The sequence below is a fragment of the Physeter macrocephalus genome, chromosome 4 (genome assembly GCF_002837175.3).
Source record: "Physeter macrocephalus isolate SW-GA chromosome 4, ASM283717v5, whole genome shotgun sequence".
NCBI lineage: Eukaryota > Metazoa > Chordata > Mammalia > Artiodactyla > Physeteridae > Physeter > Physeter macrocephalus.
In genome coordinates this window covers 132,275,590-132,294,021 of record NC_041217.1, presented here as the reverse complement: position 1 = coordinate 132,294,021, position 18,432 = coordinate 132,275,590, and the positions used below count along the sequence as shown (strand labels likewise).

At 41.7% G+C, this 18,432-nt stretch overlaps 1 protein-coding gene and 1 pseudogene across 14 annotated transcripts in view; both read left to right on the top strand.

Moving 5' to 3' along the window:
• Positions 1-18,432, top strand: part of NFIA (nuclear factor I A) — a 381,629-nt gene that overhangs the window by 295,681 nt on the left and 67,516 nt on the right. For 8 of the 14 annotated variants that reach the window (XR_008617261.1, XR_008617263.1, XR_008617262.1 and 5 more), the window contains exons 7-8: positions 3,566-3,694; positions 5,927-5,980. Coding sequence is in view for 11 of the 14 variants with exons in the window: in XM_055084573.1 (XP_054940548.1) it covers positions 3,566-3,694; positions 5,927-5,980 (183 nt within the window). In the remaining 3 variants the exon portion in view is untranslated. Of the gene's footprint in view, positions 1-3,565; positions 3,695-5,926; positions 5,981-7,111; positions 7,566-18,432 lie in introns of those variants that run through there. The other 6 variants (XM_055084578.1, XM_055084576.1, XM_055084575.1 and 3 more) reach the window with 3 other exon arrangements.
• Positions 15,306-15,967, top strand: LOC102980102 (protein phosphatase 1 regulatory subunit 14B-like; annotated as a pseudogene).

Below are 18,432 nucleotides of genomic sequence, written 5' to 3'. Positions count from 1 at the left end.
GTTCGTTTCTGTGTGAGGGCTTTCTCTAGTTGTGGCAAGCGGGGGCCACTCTTTATCGCGGTGCGCGGGCCTCTCACTATTGCGGCATCTCTTGTTGCGGAGCACAGACTCCAGACGCGCAGGCTCAGTAGTTGTGGCTCATGGGCCAAGTTGCTCTGCGGCATGTGGGATCTTCCCAGACCAGGGCTCGAACCCGTGTCCCCTGCATTAGCAAGCAGATTCTCAACCACTGTGCCACCGGGGAAGCCCACTCTATAATCCTTTATTTTTACATATTGAAAGGAACTTTGAAGTAATATTTTGTTTGTTCCAGAAAAACGTGTAGCATTACTTTATAATCTTTTTTTTTAAAAATCTGATACTTCTAAAAAATAGTTTGAAATCAAAATTTTGTCTCATTAAGAGAAAGCCAATCAGTCAATCTGTGCAGTAATTGTGTAACAGTTGTGCATAGCTATTTGGTAAAAGAAATTTTAACAAAGAGTTTATTTTTAAAATAACGTACAGAAACCAAATTTGATTTCAAAAATAAAAGCCAAGATTAATGTTGTCTAGCTTTAAACATAAAGCAGTTGACTAGCATTTTGAAGCTTCATTTGGTCAATTAAGTATACAAAGCAAATTAACCAAAACATACACTATGCATATGGAGAAAATATAAGTAAATAATAAGGAAACATGCTCAATATGAGTCTTTAAAAATTGAAAACACAAAGTAATTTTGAGATTCATGACAGCCTTGGGGTTCATATTACTTGACCGTGATAAATTTAGAAGATTATACAGAGTTTGGCTTATTCTTCTTGTATGCAGACAGTATTTCTTCTCTCTTTAACCCTTTCAAAGAGGATTTAAATTTTGATCATATTGAATCCATTTTCTAACTTTATAAGCATTTTGATGCTTATTGTCTATATTTATCTTCCACTTCCCCTTTTAAAAGCGTTAAGTGGTGGGTTTAAATCATGTCGACATTTCTGATGTATTTAGAATTGCATGGGTTGGAAAACATGAACTTTTCAAAGAAATGACTTTTCCTTGAGTCCAGCCATTTGCTTTCTTTAATAAGATTAGTACAGATACTTCATTTCATCATCAATTCCATCATCTGAAAAAAATTCTGCCATCTCAAAAGTTTTGACATTTTCGTTTTCTATTCTATTTCTGTTCCATGACACATAATTCAGGCGTTTGACTGAGTTTAAATCAGTGGACTGGTTGGAAGCCTATAAATTGCCGTGCACAGAAGAGTTTTGAATGAATTGGGAGATTTCTTTACATTTGGGAGCTTTTTATTTCTTTCCTTTCATTTTTTAATTTGAAATCTCTTCTGTGATGTAATTACATGATGATACCTTAGGTTAGGTTACTTGTAATGAATGTTGATCCAAAATCTCAATTCATCCTAACGATGTTAGGACATTGGCATGCCATGACTTTGGTTACTGATTCAGTGAGCAAACAAATATAGCTAAAGTCACTTAGTGACTTGTTTCTAATTCAAATCACACACATATTGATCTGTAGAACGGATCTGATCTGGATCTGTCTAGCTCGTGTGAAATCACACGCCACTTCATGTTGTCCTTATGTCTGACTATGCAAATGTGCTTGCCGATTTGCAATTTGTTTCTTTCTTAGGGTTAAAACCCCAAGTTTTGCTCTGTCTAGGCATCTCTTAGTAAAGCCACAGATAAAGCCGAGAACTGTACAGGTAGTTTACATATCTTTTCAGGACACTTGGTATGTTCTAGGCTCTTTGTTAGATAGCCTGAAAATAGAGGCAGGCAAAGCAGACCTGGTCTCTCTCCTTATAGACTCTGTGGTCACACTTGAAGGTTGTCTTGTAGAATTTCATTAAGGAAATCTGTGATTAGAAATAACAAGGACATGTTTAGACAAACTAACTAAATTTCTAAACAGATCTATACCTATAAAGTGTTTAGAATGGTACATGGAACTTAGCAAGTACTCGGTAACATTTACATGCTAATATCATTATTATTTTTATTACTTATTTTTCCATTTCACCCAAATAATTCTCTGGTCATAGGCAGAACATAATACATGTAGATATGTGTAAGTAAAACGAGGTTTGGTTCTTTTAACATGAAATCAGACCAATTTTGTGCTGCAAATTTAAAAGAGCCCAAATTTTTCCTGTGATGTGGAGACTAGGAGTCATTTCCTTTATTTTTATATCCAAGTTTTCATTGTTTTAATTGGCACCCTACCAAACTGATAGATGCCTCTAGTTGTGTGTGTCAGCGTAGTTGCCGAGAACATTACAGATGCAGTAATTACAAGGGACCATTTTCCCAGTATTTTCTTCCCAAAGCATTTCCTATGCTGGAAATGCTATGAAAAGTTTAGACTATAGTAAAAATACTATTATTAATTTTTTATAAAGGGAGTTACTTTCTTTTTTTTAAGATGTTGGGAGTAGGAGTTTATTAGTTAATTTATTTATTTTTGCTCTGTTGCGTCTTCGTTTCTGTGCAAGGGCTTTCTCTAGTTGTGGCAAGCGGGGGCCATTCTTCATCGCGGTGCGCGGGCCTCTCACTATCGCGGCCTCTCTTGTTGCAGAGCACAGGCTCCAGACACACAGGCTCAGTAGTTGTGACTCACGGGCCTAGTTGCTCCACGGCATGTGGGATCCTCCCAGACCAGGGCTCGAACCCGTGTCCCCTGCATTAGCAGGCAGATTCTCAACCACTGCGCCACCAGGGAAGCCCAAAATATTATTTTTTAAAAAACAAGTTTTTATTTTCTTAAAATAAAATATGTTCATCATAGAAAAAACAAGTAAGCGAAAATCACTCAAATCTAACATGCAGAGAGAACTACTGTTATAGTTTATGCATATTTCTTTCCAGTTCTTTCTCTGTACATAGAAATACATTTTAAAATGGCATCATTGTATAATATCCTATTTTGTAATTGCTTTCCATGTCTTTATTTCATGTCATTAAATATCTTTCCATTGTCATTATTCTTTTACAGTGTTATTTGCATTGGTTATACCTTATTTAACCATTTAACTTTTATTTTTTAACTTTTGCCTTTTTTTTCTATTATAAATTATTCATTGGATGAGCAACTGAGTTACCATTGATGAGGGTTTTTTTTCACGTTAAAATAGCTAAATTGTATAAAATGTGGAGAGAGTGCCTTGACACTGGAGTAAAGTAACGGGCAAGATAAGATGATTGCATATGAGGTCCTCATATGCTTCTATAACCTTCTTTACAAAGGGTCCAAAAGGCCACTGGCTCAGACAACAACTTCAGGAAGCACTGGGGAAGTGGTGCTCCATAATTAGAGAAGATCAGTAACCCCCAAATGGACTGTGATTTAGGAGAATAAGTTGAAATCAACTCTATGCTGATATCAGGGGACCGTTCTGTCACCTGTTTGTTCCTATGACAAATTCAAACCAATTCAAAACAAATTTTCCCTTCACAGGTAGATTTCTTTTTTAAATTCTTTTAAGTTTAATCTTTTAGGTTGCATAAACTGTTGTTCCGTGATTTAAGTGTGCTTGTCAATCCATCCTTCCTGCCAGGAATGCCATCTCCAACCACACTGAAGAAGTCGGAGAAGTCTGGTTTCAGCAGCCCCTCCCCTTCGCAGACCTCCTCCCTGGGAACGGCATTCACACAGCATCACCGACCTGTCATTACAGGACCCAGAGGTGAGCTGCTCCACAGGCACCGTTGATTGTGCTTAGATCATGACCTTGGGACCAGAGTAGCAAAATGAGAGACATGAGACCAGAGTAGCAAAATGAGAGACAATGAGGGCTCCCCCAGAGTGGTCCTAAAGGCAGCAAGTGTTCCAGTTTCTTATCCTCGGGGGCTGCTTTGGAATTGTAGGGACCCAAGAGATTTGGCATCAAACCCTGATCCTTACCTGTTTCTTTGCTGGTGGGATGTTGAAAAGAGGTGGGAGGTAATTTGAATTAAACCAAAATCAAATCTGTCCTACAAATTGTATGAGGGGCACATGCACGCGCATGTGTGTGTATTTGTGTGCGTGTGTTAGGTAGTTTATTTTTGTGTAGTCAATTACCTCTTTTCAAGCAATAGCTTATTTTCATTCTCTCACCCCTGCTGATTCCCTTTCCTTGAAACCTGATTTCAATATGTGGCATTTTGCATTGAGGTTGTCTGCAATCACTGTGTTGACGAGCCATCTTCATTCCCTCCTTTTGAAGTGGTAGATAGTTTGTCTGGTTTTCATTGCAATGTTTTCATTATTTTTGTCTCATGTGCTTTTAAGTTTATTATTAAAATGTGTCCACAAGAAATATGATTTGTATTTCACATTAAAGACAAGCTTTAAACCTCAAGAGAATGTCAGCAAATCACTTAACTTGATCTTATTGCAAGATGAAAATATTTATTAGTTTGTTTATGAAACTCCCACAGTAGGAGTACGAATAATTGTAACCACGTTTGCTTTCTCCCATCAGATTTTCGTTTAGGTAGGTTTGTGATCTACCAGCTGGTATCATAAAACATCCTAGAAAGTTATGGTCTCTTGCCTACTTTGACATACGCCTGGGGAAACTGATGTTTCCTGCATTAATCTCCATGTGAGTGCCACAAATCTGAATCCCTTTATGAATACTCTGTGTGCATCTCAGGGAAATATGGCAGTTGAGAGGGCTGGCCAATGCACACGTGCAGAAATCACTCTGAAGAAAATAAGTATTCTGACTATCGTGTGAAGCAGTTTCTCTATCCACAATTATGGATGCTCACTTGCCCCATCATTGAACATCTTGTGATCATTGACGGAACTTTCTCAAGATCCCTAATTATTTCACTTGTGTGTGAGAGTGTGTGTGGTACAATCAGAAAAGCTGTATATGTATTTTTTCCTAATTTGAAAACCTTGCATCTGAATGGGATTATGTGGTCCCAGAATGAGTCTCCTTAAATGGGGCAAGTATGATATTTTCCTCGTTGTCAACATTCCTTAAGCATTGAAACTGTGGTGCGAAGTAAGAAATACAAAGCCCTTTTAGTCAGAAGATTTTTGCTCTCAGGGAGATAAGGCATGTGACGTTTCTCATCTTTATTATGTTCAGGTTAACATTCTAAATGGTAAATTAATGTTAAAAACAGACAGTTCTGTAGGACATCAGAGGAGGGGAACTATGGAGTTTCCTTCATCCATTAAACAAGGATTTAGTGAGTACCTGTCCTCATAGAGCATATCATCTAGTGCAGGAAAATAAGCATTTAGAAGATGATGTGGAATGCACTGTTACTTATCACTTTATATCAAATAAAGAGACTTCAAAGTGTACATAACATTGAAGTCAAATCTTAAAAGTTGCTTACATGAATGGAGGGCATTCCAAGCAAAGAAAAGACTCATGGGTGCAGTAGGGCGATAAGGATTGGGAAGCAGCAATGTCAGCAATCAGGTTAGTTGGTTAAGCTGCCTCTTTCCCTTTCCACTTACCTTCTGAATTTTTTAATATCCTCATCAACAAAATGGGAACAATACTACTGCTGAATGAATATTTTCTCCCAACCTCATATTCTTAAACAGAAACTACAGTAAAACAATATTTGTAGAGACTCTTTGAGGAGCATAAAGCAATGTGCATATGTTATCATTTATTCAGTAAATACTGAATGCCTTCTGTGTGTCTTGCCTTAAAACCATAGTTCTAGAAATTACTGAAATGATTCTAGCAGTTACTGTGGGTGCCATGATTGGGTGCTTTCTTCATGCTAAACAATCACATTTGCTAAAATGACCCACACTGGGTTGAACCAGAGGGGACCGTCTTAACGTACAGGACAGTGAGTTTTGATCTATTCATACTCATGAAATTGTTTATGTGGAAAAGAGAAAGATGCTCAATTTAAGAATTATGGAATTCCAAAGATTCTTTTTTTTTCACCAGAATTCAAGATGGTTCCCAGCATCCTCAGTTCTCCTTTCTGGGAAATCTACTCAGGTACCCATTCTTATTGCATCCTGCCCCACTTAGTGGTCTGGTGAAGGGAAGTGGGGTAGTTGAGATGAAATACTTCAGCAGCATCTTTGTGGTCAGCATCACAGAATTGAGATAGACTAACATAAGATACTCTTGGGCTAAGACCTTTTTAAAGGTTGGTATTCAGGTGCTTATTATTTAAGACATACTTGCTACAGGTATCATAATCCCGGTTATTCTTCTCTGAAGTAGTTGGAAAGCTGATGCTTGGAATGACATCACATCTGGGAGTAAGAGTTGATATTTTAGGAAGATGAGGCCAGATTTAAAGGAGGAGAGTCTGGCCGAGGGAGCCAGTGTGGAATAAATGAGACATTGGACATAAAGGAGAATTCAACCGCACATGTTCTTTTTATTATAAGGAGTTACCACAGTCTGAAATGATAAATCATTAGAAAATCCAGACAGATGATCCAACTTCAAAAGGAAGAAGAGAAAGGTGTGTCCTTTATCAGGATCCTGGGGCACTGGGGAGGCTGTTTACTACACTCTTGTTCAAAGTTACATGGTATAGTCACCTCTGGATAGCATCTAGATTGCAAGGCTTCTGCTGCCTTCCTTAAAATTTCTCAGAGGACTACCTTGACTAGACAAACACCAGTTAGTAAGCAGTAGCTTTGTCACGTACCTCAGTGCCCAGGCCAAAGGTGGTATTTTAACAGAGCTACAGAAAAGCAAGGTCTCCTCACTGAAAAAACAATGACCCCATTTTGCACTGCAAAAATTATCTATGTTTGGAAATTTGGTGGCCACCTTTTAAAAAGGAAACCTCTCTTTGATGATTGTAAAGCTGAGGCAGAAAAATAGAGCCTGGAAGGGAGTGGGTAAGTGCAAAAACTCGGGGGTCGAGTGGACTGGTACTTGAATCCTGTCTCTACCACTTTCACCAACTGTGAGAACCTAGCACATAGCTTTCCTTCGTGGAGCCATGGGCTCCTCATCTATAAATTGGAGATCCTAATGTCAACCTCAAGAGAATTGTATTATCTAAGGAGTAGATGAAATCATGTATTTGCAGTCCATAGCACAGTGTCTGGAAGTAGAGTATGTACTCAGGTCATACAAACAATTAAATCACCCGTTTTCATCCAGGGTTTGAAAATCTCAAGCTGTCCTCCTGCCTTTGCCTGTCCGCATATTGCCCATCCTAAGACCAGCTTGGGTACCACCTTCTACCTGAAACCTGCTCAGCTCCACCCAGGCCGCCATCATCTCACACTCCGCAGACTCAGGGAGACTTCCACGCCTGCACGTTCCCTCCACCAACATGGTCTTGCTTTGTTAGTTAATGTACATGTCTTGTCCCTCCTCTAGAGCAAAACCTCTGAAAGGAAGGACCTCTAATGTGTGCTTTTTGGTATCTTCATTGTGTCTCATACACAATGCTCAAATATGTTCAAATATTGCTTGAATGAATAAAAAGTACTCAGGTTGCACAAGAGACATTCATCCCCTCCCTGACACTGACAGATTGTCATTGCTTCAGAAGAACAAAGGGTGACAAAGGATAATAGTTTATATAGTACTTCTTTATGAGGAATGTTAAAGATGAGGAAGAACGATGGCCTTTCATCCAAAGAAAGCTTTTGCAAGATTACGAAGTAAGGCTTTGCTATTAAAAGCTATGTTTTTTTCTTAGTTTATGCTATTCTAATCATTTTCCTATTTACCTTGTGAAGGTAGAGACATGTGGTTTCTTAAAATGAATCCCTTCTCTGATATTGGCTTTCTTTATGGCTTTGATAAGTCATTTAACCTTGTGGCCCCAGTTTGGCCATCTGTATCATGGGGGTAATACTTTGCCACCTATGTAGTTAAAATTAGGTGAAGGGGTTAAAAATTATGGAATGTCCTAGGGAGTGGGGAAGAGATTAAGTTTCAGTAAGGGCATTTGTACGTTGTTGTACATTATTACAGTTATTGTGCACTTCAAGCTGAACGATTGGGCTTTCAAAGACTTTCTTTTACCAGTACTTAAAACTTCAACCATAATAAAGTATTTAATCATGACAATTTATCTTATTCATGACAATGGAGAAAAAAGTCCTTTTTCTTCCTTTTGCCTTTTTAAGAGTTGTAGGTTTGCCTGATGATTTAAAAGAGCCTCTTTTTGATAATTATTTGGAGTACTCATCAGAGATATTTTTGAACTTCTTGAAAGTTTGTCTTCTTGAAACTTATGTTTCTACCTAAAGTCTCTGCTATTTTCAAAAACAAGATAATGAATGATACTTAATTTAAATGCTCAGCACTAGGCAAGGCAACTCTGTGCTTTCGGGATTGAGAAGCAGGGAGGGGCCTGCACTATATACGATGTGAGGCAGAGGTTGAGAGTAATCGTAAATAAGCACTGATTGAGCTTCATCTAGAGCTATAGAATTTCAGAATAGTGCTCTGAGAATCTTCTGGTTTAATCCTTTCCCTGTATCCCCTAAGAATGTGTTTGGCTGTAAGTAACTGCAAGTCGGACTAAGCAGGTTGTATTTTTCTCATGTAGAAACAAATACGTGATTCAGGACTGTCATGGTGTCACCAAAGCACCATCAAGGACTGAGATTTCTTCTTTTACCCATGCTTCAATGGGTCGTTTTCATCCTCATGCTGTGACCTCATGGTCACAGCATAGCCACTACCCTCTTTCCATGCATCTGCATTCCAAGCAGAAGGAAGGGAACCGACAAGGGCAAAAAGTGCCTGCCAGCTCATTCTGCCACCTTTTATAGAATGTTACACGGCATGATCAGAGCTATACCACACAATCACCTCTAGCTGCAAGGGAGGCTGGAAAATCTAGGTTTTTTAGCTGAGCATATTGCTACTCTGTATAAAATTGGGGCTTTATAAGTAGGTAAATAGGGGAGAAATATGCTGGCTAGCAGTCAGCAGCATAGTTCCCATTACTCATAGAAATGTGAAATCTGAGCTGGCCGGAGCCAAGAGTAGAAATCTAGTCTCCCGTGCTGTGCCTTTTTTACCCTATCAGCAGTTCCTACCTTTTCCTCTACCACTGGGAAAAATCGACTGCATTTATTTAACCAATTAGTTTGTTTTCACAATTTTTATTAGTCAAAAACACGACCTAGCCATTTAGATCTTTCGATAAGCATGACATAACCCATGTTATCACACTGAGTTTTTTTTTTAATAACAGCCATAAACAGATCACTTGACATTTTTTATGAGTCCCTGAATCCTTGCTACTGGTAAACGCAGGGTTTCTGGTAGGTGCGAGTCACTTCAAAGACAACTTTTGAGGTCAGTTTGGCTTTTTTTTTTTTTTTTTTAATATTGAAATTAGCTTGCAGACTCTCATTACTGTCTGGGGACCCGTTCATTTTTCTGCAAGTATTTATCAAGCACTTACAGTGTACAAGGTGCTCTGCTACTTGCTTAATAGAGTGAAAAAGAGAAGCTTGGATTCTGGCCTCAGCATGCTTACTTCCTGGTGGAGGGCAGACAAGAAAGCCAGCCGTTGTATTATTGTGATGGGGACTCCCGGGTGCTGTCAGGGTCTGGGGCAACCTGATAGAGAACTACCATGGCATTCGGCACTGGGCGAGTCCAAACAAGCGTGATTTACCCCTGTTCTCAAACAGAGTACCTCCTAGTTGTAAGCGTGCAAAGCAACAGCCGTCATGCTTTAACTAAGTACTGAGGAATCCAGACATACAAAATGTGAGCACAAGACTAAAGCCCCACTTCTTTATGGGTTAAAACATATATATATATATATATATATATATATATATATACACACATATACACACATACACATGAAGGGCGTTTAGAAATCAAATTGCCCTGATTCTGAAAACATGCACAAGATGTATTAAAACAATAGCCATATAAACCAAAGATTTATTGTGCAGCTTTCAGAGAATCCTGCCAGTTTCTGTTCAGACGTTTACATGCTCTATAAACCTCTCTAAGTCCATGATCCTCGTGGCCCAAACAGGGATCTTGCTCTTAGTGATGAAACATCTGAGGGTCTGACGTTAACATCTCCCAGTTTGGCCAAGAAAAATATACTGCAGAGAATTATGAGAATTAAGATAACTTTCCAGGAAGTTCAGGTCACCAGGAAAGGTTGGAAGAGCGGAGACTCCTAGACAATAATAGAGGAGGAAGGAAAGAGAGGTACAGTAGGAAGGCAGCAGTTATCGCTAGATGGCAGGGCCCATTAGAACAGGGACCATTCTTTATTCTTCCTCCCGATATCCTGTATCCCTCAGCCTTGTGCCTGGCATTAGGAAAGCACTCAATAAATATTTGTTGAATAAATGAATGAGCACACGGATTTGATTGAAGGCAAACAGAAAGTTTGGGAATAATAGGGCGTTCTTTCCATCCCCCATGCGTGATAATAATACAATATTCAAGTGCGTGTATTTGGCAACATTTAGGGAGATGCATAGCATGGTGAATAAATGCTCGATATACATTTGCTTGGTTTTAATTAAGAACTTCTACTTTCACGGGCATTAAGAGAAATGCTGAGCTCAAAATGATTTGATCCCCTTTTTATGGGCTGTTTTCTATGGTATTATAAATGTGTCTGCCCAAACTAAGGATCCTGAAGAAGAAATAGTCCCTGGCGCCTCGTCACTCTCATAACCACGGCACCCTTCCTTGACGTAGGCCCTCTACCTAAGCGGTAGTTTCGTTTAGCATTCTCTTATCATATTGGCAAACTTCCTTGCCTCTTAGGAGAACTTCTTAACTTAGTTGTGGAACACGCTGGTGCTCCTTTCAGTGGAGCTGAATCTAATTCGTCTCTCCCGGTTTAGTGCAATTGAATCATCTCAGGAAAATGAGAAGCAATTAAGTACCTGTTGCTAACAGGGCGCTGAAATAATCTGCCAACAGATGCAAGGTGTTTATTTATTACTGGAGTATGTCATTTGAGAAGACATTACATTGTCTTTCTAACAATCAGAATTGACTTCCAAATGCAGGCATCACAGACCTAACAAGTACCACCTTTGAGGAGCACTAAAAAGGGAATAAGAGGGCTTGTGAACAGTGGGCAGGGTCAGCTCAAGTGCCGGTGCCCAGCCTAATGGGAAACGTTGTCGACGGGCTTTGAAGGAACTGGATGGTAAAGAGGAGAAGCAGCTTTTTAGCAAAGGCCCTTTAAGTCCCAGTTCAGGAAATTATTAAATTCATTAGCCAGATACTCACAACCAACTATTACTGCCCAGCCAAAGGAAAAAACAGTGCCAGCAAATGTTTTAAAACTACAACTAAACAAAAGTCAGGAAGCATGTAATTAAAACTGTACCTTTATTGTACTGTAAAGAGTTTCACTGTGACATGGAAAATATTTAAAGGAGAAGGCTGTTTAGCTAATTTGTCTGCAAGTGAACTGGTATCCTAAATGAACTGTAAGGCCACCCACCGAGCGAGCCTCATAAAGGGCCGTGGCTGCTCAGCTTGGTGTTGTGTAACCGTTCAATAATTACTAGATAAATGCATAACTAAAAGCTCTATTACACTAATAATTTGTACTGAGGTAGATGTGTGGGACACCCTGCTGGGTTAATTTGTCATCCCCGCAGCAAACTTCTAAAGAAAGCTCTTCTGCAGTGGAATCTGTTAGTATGTGGTCCCAAGGAGGACAGGTTAGAGCAGTAAGACCAACTGGCTCCTTATCTCTTAAAGAGGCTAAATGCCTCCCGGGTGAGAACCGCAGAGAAGAAGAGGGTGATTGGTGATGAACCACGTGGACCCAGATTTAAACTCATCTGGACAAAAGAAACTGCTCTCCATCTCTCCATCTCTCCCTCCCTCTCTTCCACTCCCCTACCCGCCCCCCAAACATAAATCCACACATGCAGCCACAGTGAAGGCGCGGGTTCTGAGCAAGGTTTCTTTGAAATTATGTCACTGATAAGACTTCTGGGTATCACTTATACTATAAATCACATAATCAGATAAATCCCAAGCAGGTCTTTCTGGTTTAGTTTAATATAATGTTGATTCCATGTTTAGATTCATTCTTTATTTTTCTTTTTTCAGAGTAGAATAAAAAGTCAATATTGGACTTGTATCTCCTCTCTATATGAAATGTTTTCTTCTGTCTCACACACACACACACACACACACACACACACACACACACACTTGCTGTTTTAAATATGAAGCTCACATTTAAGCTTCAGCACAGGGTTTTCAACCTCACCGATTGACAGAACCATAAATCATGTTAAAGTTAAGTGAATTACTGTAGCATGGAACTGTAGCTTTAACAATGTTTATATAGTATCAGCTTATCATCCCTGTAGGCAAAGGGGGGTGAGCACTGATGTTCGAAATGGGAATGTACAGTCCTGTTAATGTGGCTGCAGGATCATGGAGAGTTACCCATTTCATGCTGCATCCTTTGTATTGTTGAAACTAGTGTATTTAACCACTCACGTGTATGGAATTTTTTTTTTTTTTAAAGATGTTGGGGGTAGGAGTTTATTAATTAATTTATTTACTTTTGCTCTGTTGGGTCTTCGTTTCTGTGCGAGGGCTTTCTCTACTTGTGGCAAGTGGGGGCCACTCTTCATCGCAGTGCACGGGCCTCTCACTATCGCAGCCTCTCTTGTTGCAGAACACAGGCTCCAGACGCGCAGGCTCAGTAGTTGTGGCTCACGGGCCCAGTTGCTCCGTGGCATGTGGGATCCTCCCGGACCAGGGCTCGAACTCGTGTCCCCTGAATTAGCAGGCAGATTCTCAACCACTGCGCCACCAGAGAAGCCCTGGAATATTTTTTTAAATGTATATTTCCACAGTAAATTTACATTTGCCATTTCTTAGTATTACATGGCAGTTGCTTCCCCCAACCCCAAACAATTCACTCTTCTTATGCACAAAACACATGTGAGGAACATCAGAGTTGCCAGGTTGTATTACGGTAATAAGGGACCTATGAGGCAAATATCATGAAAGGAAATAAGCCATTTGACCTGTGAAAAATCATTCAAATGGGAGCAGCAGAGCACAGTGGAAAGAGCATGGGCTGTAGAGTCAGCCAGAATGGAATGCAAATCCTGGCCAGCCACTTGGGATCTGCATAAGCTTGTGCCAGTCACCCATCCTCTGCTGGTCTCTTAATTTCCTACCTGTACACAACTTTAAGGTGTTAATAGGAGGAGGAAGTGAAATGACATATGGAAAGGGCCACATATGTTATTAGTATGTTACTAAATGTTAACTGTCTCAGGGACTTCCCTGGTGGCACAGTGGTTAAGAATCCGCCTGCCAATGCAGGAGACACGGGTTCAAGCCCTGGTCCGGGAAGATCCCACATGCCATGGAGCAACTAAGCTCGTGCACCACAACTGCTGAGCCCGTATGCCACAACTACTGAAGCCCACACACCTGGAGCCCGTGCTCTGCAACAAGAGAAGCCACCGCAAGGAGAAGCCCGTGCGCTGCAACGAAGAGTAGCCCCTGCTCACCGCAACTTGAGAAAACAGCAACGAAGACCCAATGCAGCCAAAAATAAATAAATAAATATATTTTCTAAAATGTTAACTATCTAAGATTCCCCCCATCCCCATATCATTTTTTGCTGTCTTTCTGTGTGTTTCTCTTGAAAGGATTCTCACTTCCCTCGTTCCTCATTCCCCATCCCCAGTTCTCTCTTTTATCTGCTCCTGTGGGTCCAGAAGGAGTGTGTGTTTCCCTTCACTGGGAGGAGCCTCATAGCCTGGAAGAGATGGGGCCTCAGGGAAGTGAGACAGCCTGGTTATTCCATCCCATTATTCTTGTGTGGTTAGAAGAACGGGGCGGGGTGTCTCCCCAGTCAGGCAGGTGAACCCCCTTCCATGATGATTAGCCCGTAGCCATGGTGAAGACTTTGCTTTGGCTTGTCTTCATTCAGGCATGGCTCTTGCTAAAGGGATAAGTACCGGGACTTCCCTGGTGGTCCAGTGGTTAGGACGTTGCCTTCCAATGCAAGGGGTGCGGGTTTGATCCCTGGTCAGGGAGCTAAGATCCCACATGCCTCGCGACCAAAAAACCAAAAATTATAAAACAGAAGCAGTATTGTAACAAATTCAATAAAGACTTTAAAAATGGTCCACATCAAAAAAATAAAATCTTTAAATAAAAAAACAGGGAGGTAAGCACCATTGTTATTTACAAGAGTCAATTCAGCAAATAATTTTTGAGAATGTATCATCTGCCAAGCACTGTGCTAGGCCCTAATGAGCAAACCAGACAAGCCAATCCTGCCCCTGCAGCCTAGTAGGACAGAAGAACAAATAATTATTGCTCGGATGAGATTCATGAGAGGGCAATTAGCAGCGATAATATAGGGATAATATAGCACAGGTATTTAAAGTAATTGTGAGGATTTGGATTTATTTGTGTCAGGTCGTATGGGTCCGTTCCATTGGCATACAATACAGATTTAGAAAACCTTGGTATTGCTGAGGGATATCTCTAGATCTTCCTGAAACCTCAAATTCCGGAATACCGTAATAAGAGTTGTTGAATTGTTGCATACCCAGTAATGAACAGAAGACATGTTAATAAGCACCCTTTCAAGCGAAATATTCGTACAAGTGAAAGAACCCAGACAGATTGCTTAATCACCCCTCCACTCTCCCCAAAAGAAGGTAATGAATTGGTTCATGTAACCGAAAAGTCAGAGGGTTTCCAGCTTCAGGTAGAGCTGGATCCAGATGCTCAGGCAATACCTTCAGAAATCTATATCTTTATCGTTCTCAGCTCTGCTGTCCTCTGTGTGAACTTGATTCTTAGACTAAATCTCTTCAGATCATGGCAGCGATGATATGAGCAGCTCCAGACTTAATCCCCACCAATGTAACAATCCCAAGGGAAAGAGAACAGCTCTTCCACAAGAGATCTAGGGACAGTCCTACTCCGTAGAGTAGGATGCTTATGGCTCTGATTGACCTGGTTTGGGTCATTTGCTCACTTTTAAAATAATCTTTATGTTTTAAAACTAATGGAGGGCTTCCCTGGTGGCACAGTGGTTGAGAATCTGCCTGCCAATGCAGGGGACATGGGTTCGAGCCCTGGTCTGGGAGGATCCCACATGCCACGGAGCAACTGGGCCCGTGAGCCACAACTACTGAGCCTGCACGTCTGGGGCCTGTGCTCCGCAACAACAGAGGCCGCGATAGTGAGAGGCCCGTGCACCGCAGTGAAGAGTGGCCCCCGCTCGCCACAACTAGAGAAAGCCCTCGCACAGAAACGAAGACCCAACACAGCAAAAATAAATAAATTAATTAAAAAAAAAAAAACTAATGGGGTGGGGGGAGCTGCCATGGTGGACAGCCGTCCCGCAAGGGGCACAGCATTGGCGGTCCTGGCCCCCAAGCTGGGCAGTGGCAGTGTCTGCTTTCAGAGCCCCCCTGGGGCTGCAGGTGAGGGCCCAGTAAGGTGCCAAGGGAAGGTCACGGTTAAGTATGACCTCGAGGAGCTACGGAAGCGCCTCAACCTGGAGGAGTGGATCCTGGAGCAGCACCCTGGCCTCTACAACTACCAGGAAGAGGAGATCCTGGAGCTGGAGATTGCTGTGGACGAACTCCTGGATGTGGAGAGTGATGAGACCCAGCTGCCAGGGTCAAGGAGCTGCTGGTGGACTGTTACAAACGCACTGAGGCCTCCGTCTCTGGCCTGCTGGACAAGATCCAGGACATGCAGAAGCTGAGCACACCCCGGAAGAAAGGAAGGGTCCCCCACGCAAGTGAACAGTGGCTCCACAGGACAATCCCTGCCCCCCGACCTCATAGCAACAGCAATACTGGGGGGCCCTGCAGCCAGGCCTGGTGCCATGATTGGGGCTCCCCGTGCCTCTGGCCCAGAGGTGTCTTCCCAGACATTAAAAAAAAAAAAGATAACGGGGTTTCTCATTGGTGTGGCCTGGGTTACATGCCCACCCACGGAGCTGGGGGGAGGGTAAAGTCTAGGCTAATGACAGACTGAGGTGGAGGAAAGGATAGTTACCCAAAGAAACATTAGAGCTCTGTTTCCAGAAGAAAGGGTGAAAGACTGCCGGGCAGCCAAAACTGAGAGCTGTCCAGTACAGGAGATAAGAGCAAAGCTGTCCTGTGTGCTGGGCAGTGGGCTTGGCTCTCCTGCCAGCCAAGTGACTTCGTGCTGCAGGTGGAGCTTGCAGAGCACAGGTCAAACCCCGGTGTTCGAAGAGTGACACTTAGTCCACGCCGGGGACCTCCAGGGCCATGAAAACAGTTGAGAACAGTTCAACTCTTGATTCCCAATTATCTCAGGTTGCCACACGGCACTGCATGATCCTGATTACTTTTTGTATATCTGAATTTATCCTAAAAACACAACTCTAAGAATAATAAATAGCCCAGAATCAAGCACGCTGTCTGGCACACAATATATTCTCAGCACATTCATTTTAAAGGTGTGAGCCCACTATGTACTAGGCACCTGGAATTAGAAATAATTCTAATTTTCGGGAAAATCTCTTAAATTAGTGCTATTTTACCCAATTTACAGACAAGGAAATGCAGGTTTGAAAAAGTTACATAACTTTTCCTAGACTCACATAGGGAGTGAATGATTTCAAACCCAAAATAGTTGAGCTCTAAAAACCATACAGACATATAATTTCCATTTTGCAGCAGAGGAAACTAAGGTGCATAGGAGGCTGACACAGAGCTAGTTGATACCCAGCCTGGGGTAAAACTTTGGTACCCTGACTTCAAACACTGGACGGATTCTTCTCCTACTTCCTCCCCTTGTGAGAAATCTACCAGCAGTAGGATAAATCCCTAAATCCTGTAGGGTGCATTCAGGAGGATACTTTGAAACCTGTGCTTTAGTAATCATGTTGCTCAGAAACAGGGGCTTGAACTGCAATATATACCTGCCAGGTGGGCGGGGGTAGTGGGGGGAAGGCCATGAATCAATCATAGCTTTGTTTGTTGTGGGGTTTGTTTGTTTATCTGCTTGGTTTTGCCTTTTGTATTTTAAATGTCAGCCAGCAAAGACTCCCAAACAGCGCTGGTCCCAGGACTTGGTAGGCCTCGCATAGGCTAGAGAACCTCCACAGAGCTTACTTTTGAAATTCTGTTTTGCGGGACTGCCCTTCCAACAGGTCATTTGAGAATTCATTCTCTGCCTGTTTCTGTTAACCTCTGTGATCATCCAATCCATGGTGGTGGTTTTTTCCTTAAATGTTTTTCTTTTATTCATCTCTTGACTCGCAGTATTGCTTGCATATTACGTAGAAGCTCAAGTTCCCTTCATGGAACTGAAGTCTTGTCAGCTTTGCGTAATAACCAGTCACTCTTCATATCTCCAATAATCACAAATGTTCTGTGGTGTTTGAATGCATTGCACATTAGCCGTCATGGCGGCTTAGGGGATTCGTGCACAAGTATGATCTATTCAGAGAAGAGGTCCTGTCAGAACCCAAAGGCTGGGGCTCTATCTCACAGAGCTTGAACTGGCACATTCCCTCAGGGTTCTTAAAACTCTAAATATCACAGCCTTCCCAAAGGCACAGGCTCCTAGAGACTGAGTCCAGATATATCCCAGAAACGTTTAAAAAATAATTTCTTTTAAAAACCACATACTCCCGGGATTTCCCTGGTGGCGCAGTGGTTAAGAGTCCGCCTGCCAATGAAGAGGACACAGGTTCGATCCCTGGTCTGGGAAGATCCCATGTGCCACGGAGCAACTAAGCCCGTGCGGCACAACTACTGAGCCTGCACTCTAGAGCCCGCGAGCCACAACTACTGAAGCCCGTGTGCCTAGAGCCCGTGCTCTGCAACAAGAGAAGCCACCACAATAAGAAGCCCGCGCACCGCAATGAAGAGTAGCCCCCACTCACCACAACTAGAGAAAGCCTGTGCGCAGCTACGAAGACCCAACGCAGCCAAAAATAAATAAATTAAAAGAAGTAAATTTTTTTTTAAACCCCACATACTCCCTTGTTTCACACTTTTTAGATTTCAGTGTTGTTACATATGGATCAATTGTATTGTTATTTGTAAATGTAAATCCCAGAGACTGAATTTCATTGAAATTTAAAGCTAGATGAGCTTCAGCACCTGTTTAGTTCAAACTCCTCATTTTGCAGATGAAAGAACCAGAGGAGAGAGAAGTTGCCCACATTTAAAGCCAGGTAGAGACAGCAACAAAATTAAAACCCAAGTCTCTTTATCTAACTAGAAAATTTTCCTAAAAAGTACCCCAGAGCTTCTAAAAAACTTTTTAAGCAGTTAACATATATTGGCTCTCTGATAAGCGACTCCCAATAACTAACACAGTGGGACATTTAAGGGCAGTGGTAGAGATCTCCATTGTATGAGGCTATGACGAGGCCATGCTCAGAATCTGATTAGGTCAGAAGTGTACCTAGGTAGCAGGGGTCTACAGGGTAAAGGGGGAGGTCAGGATGGACACTTAAGGAT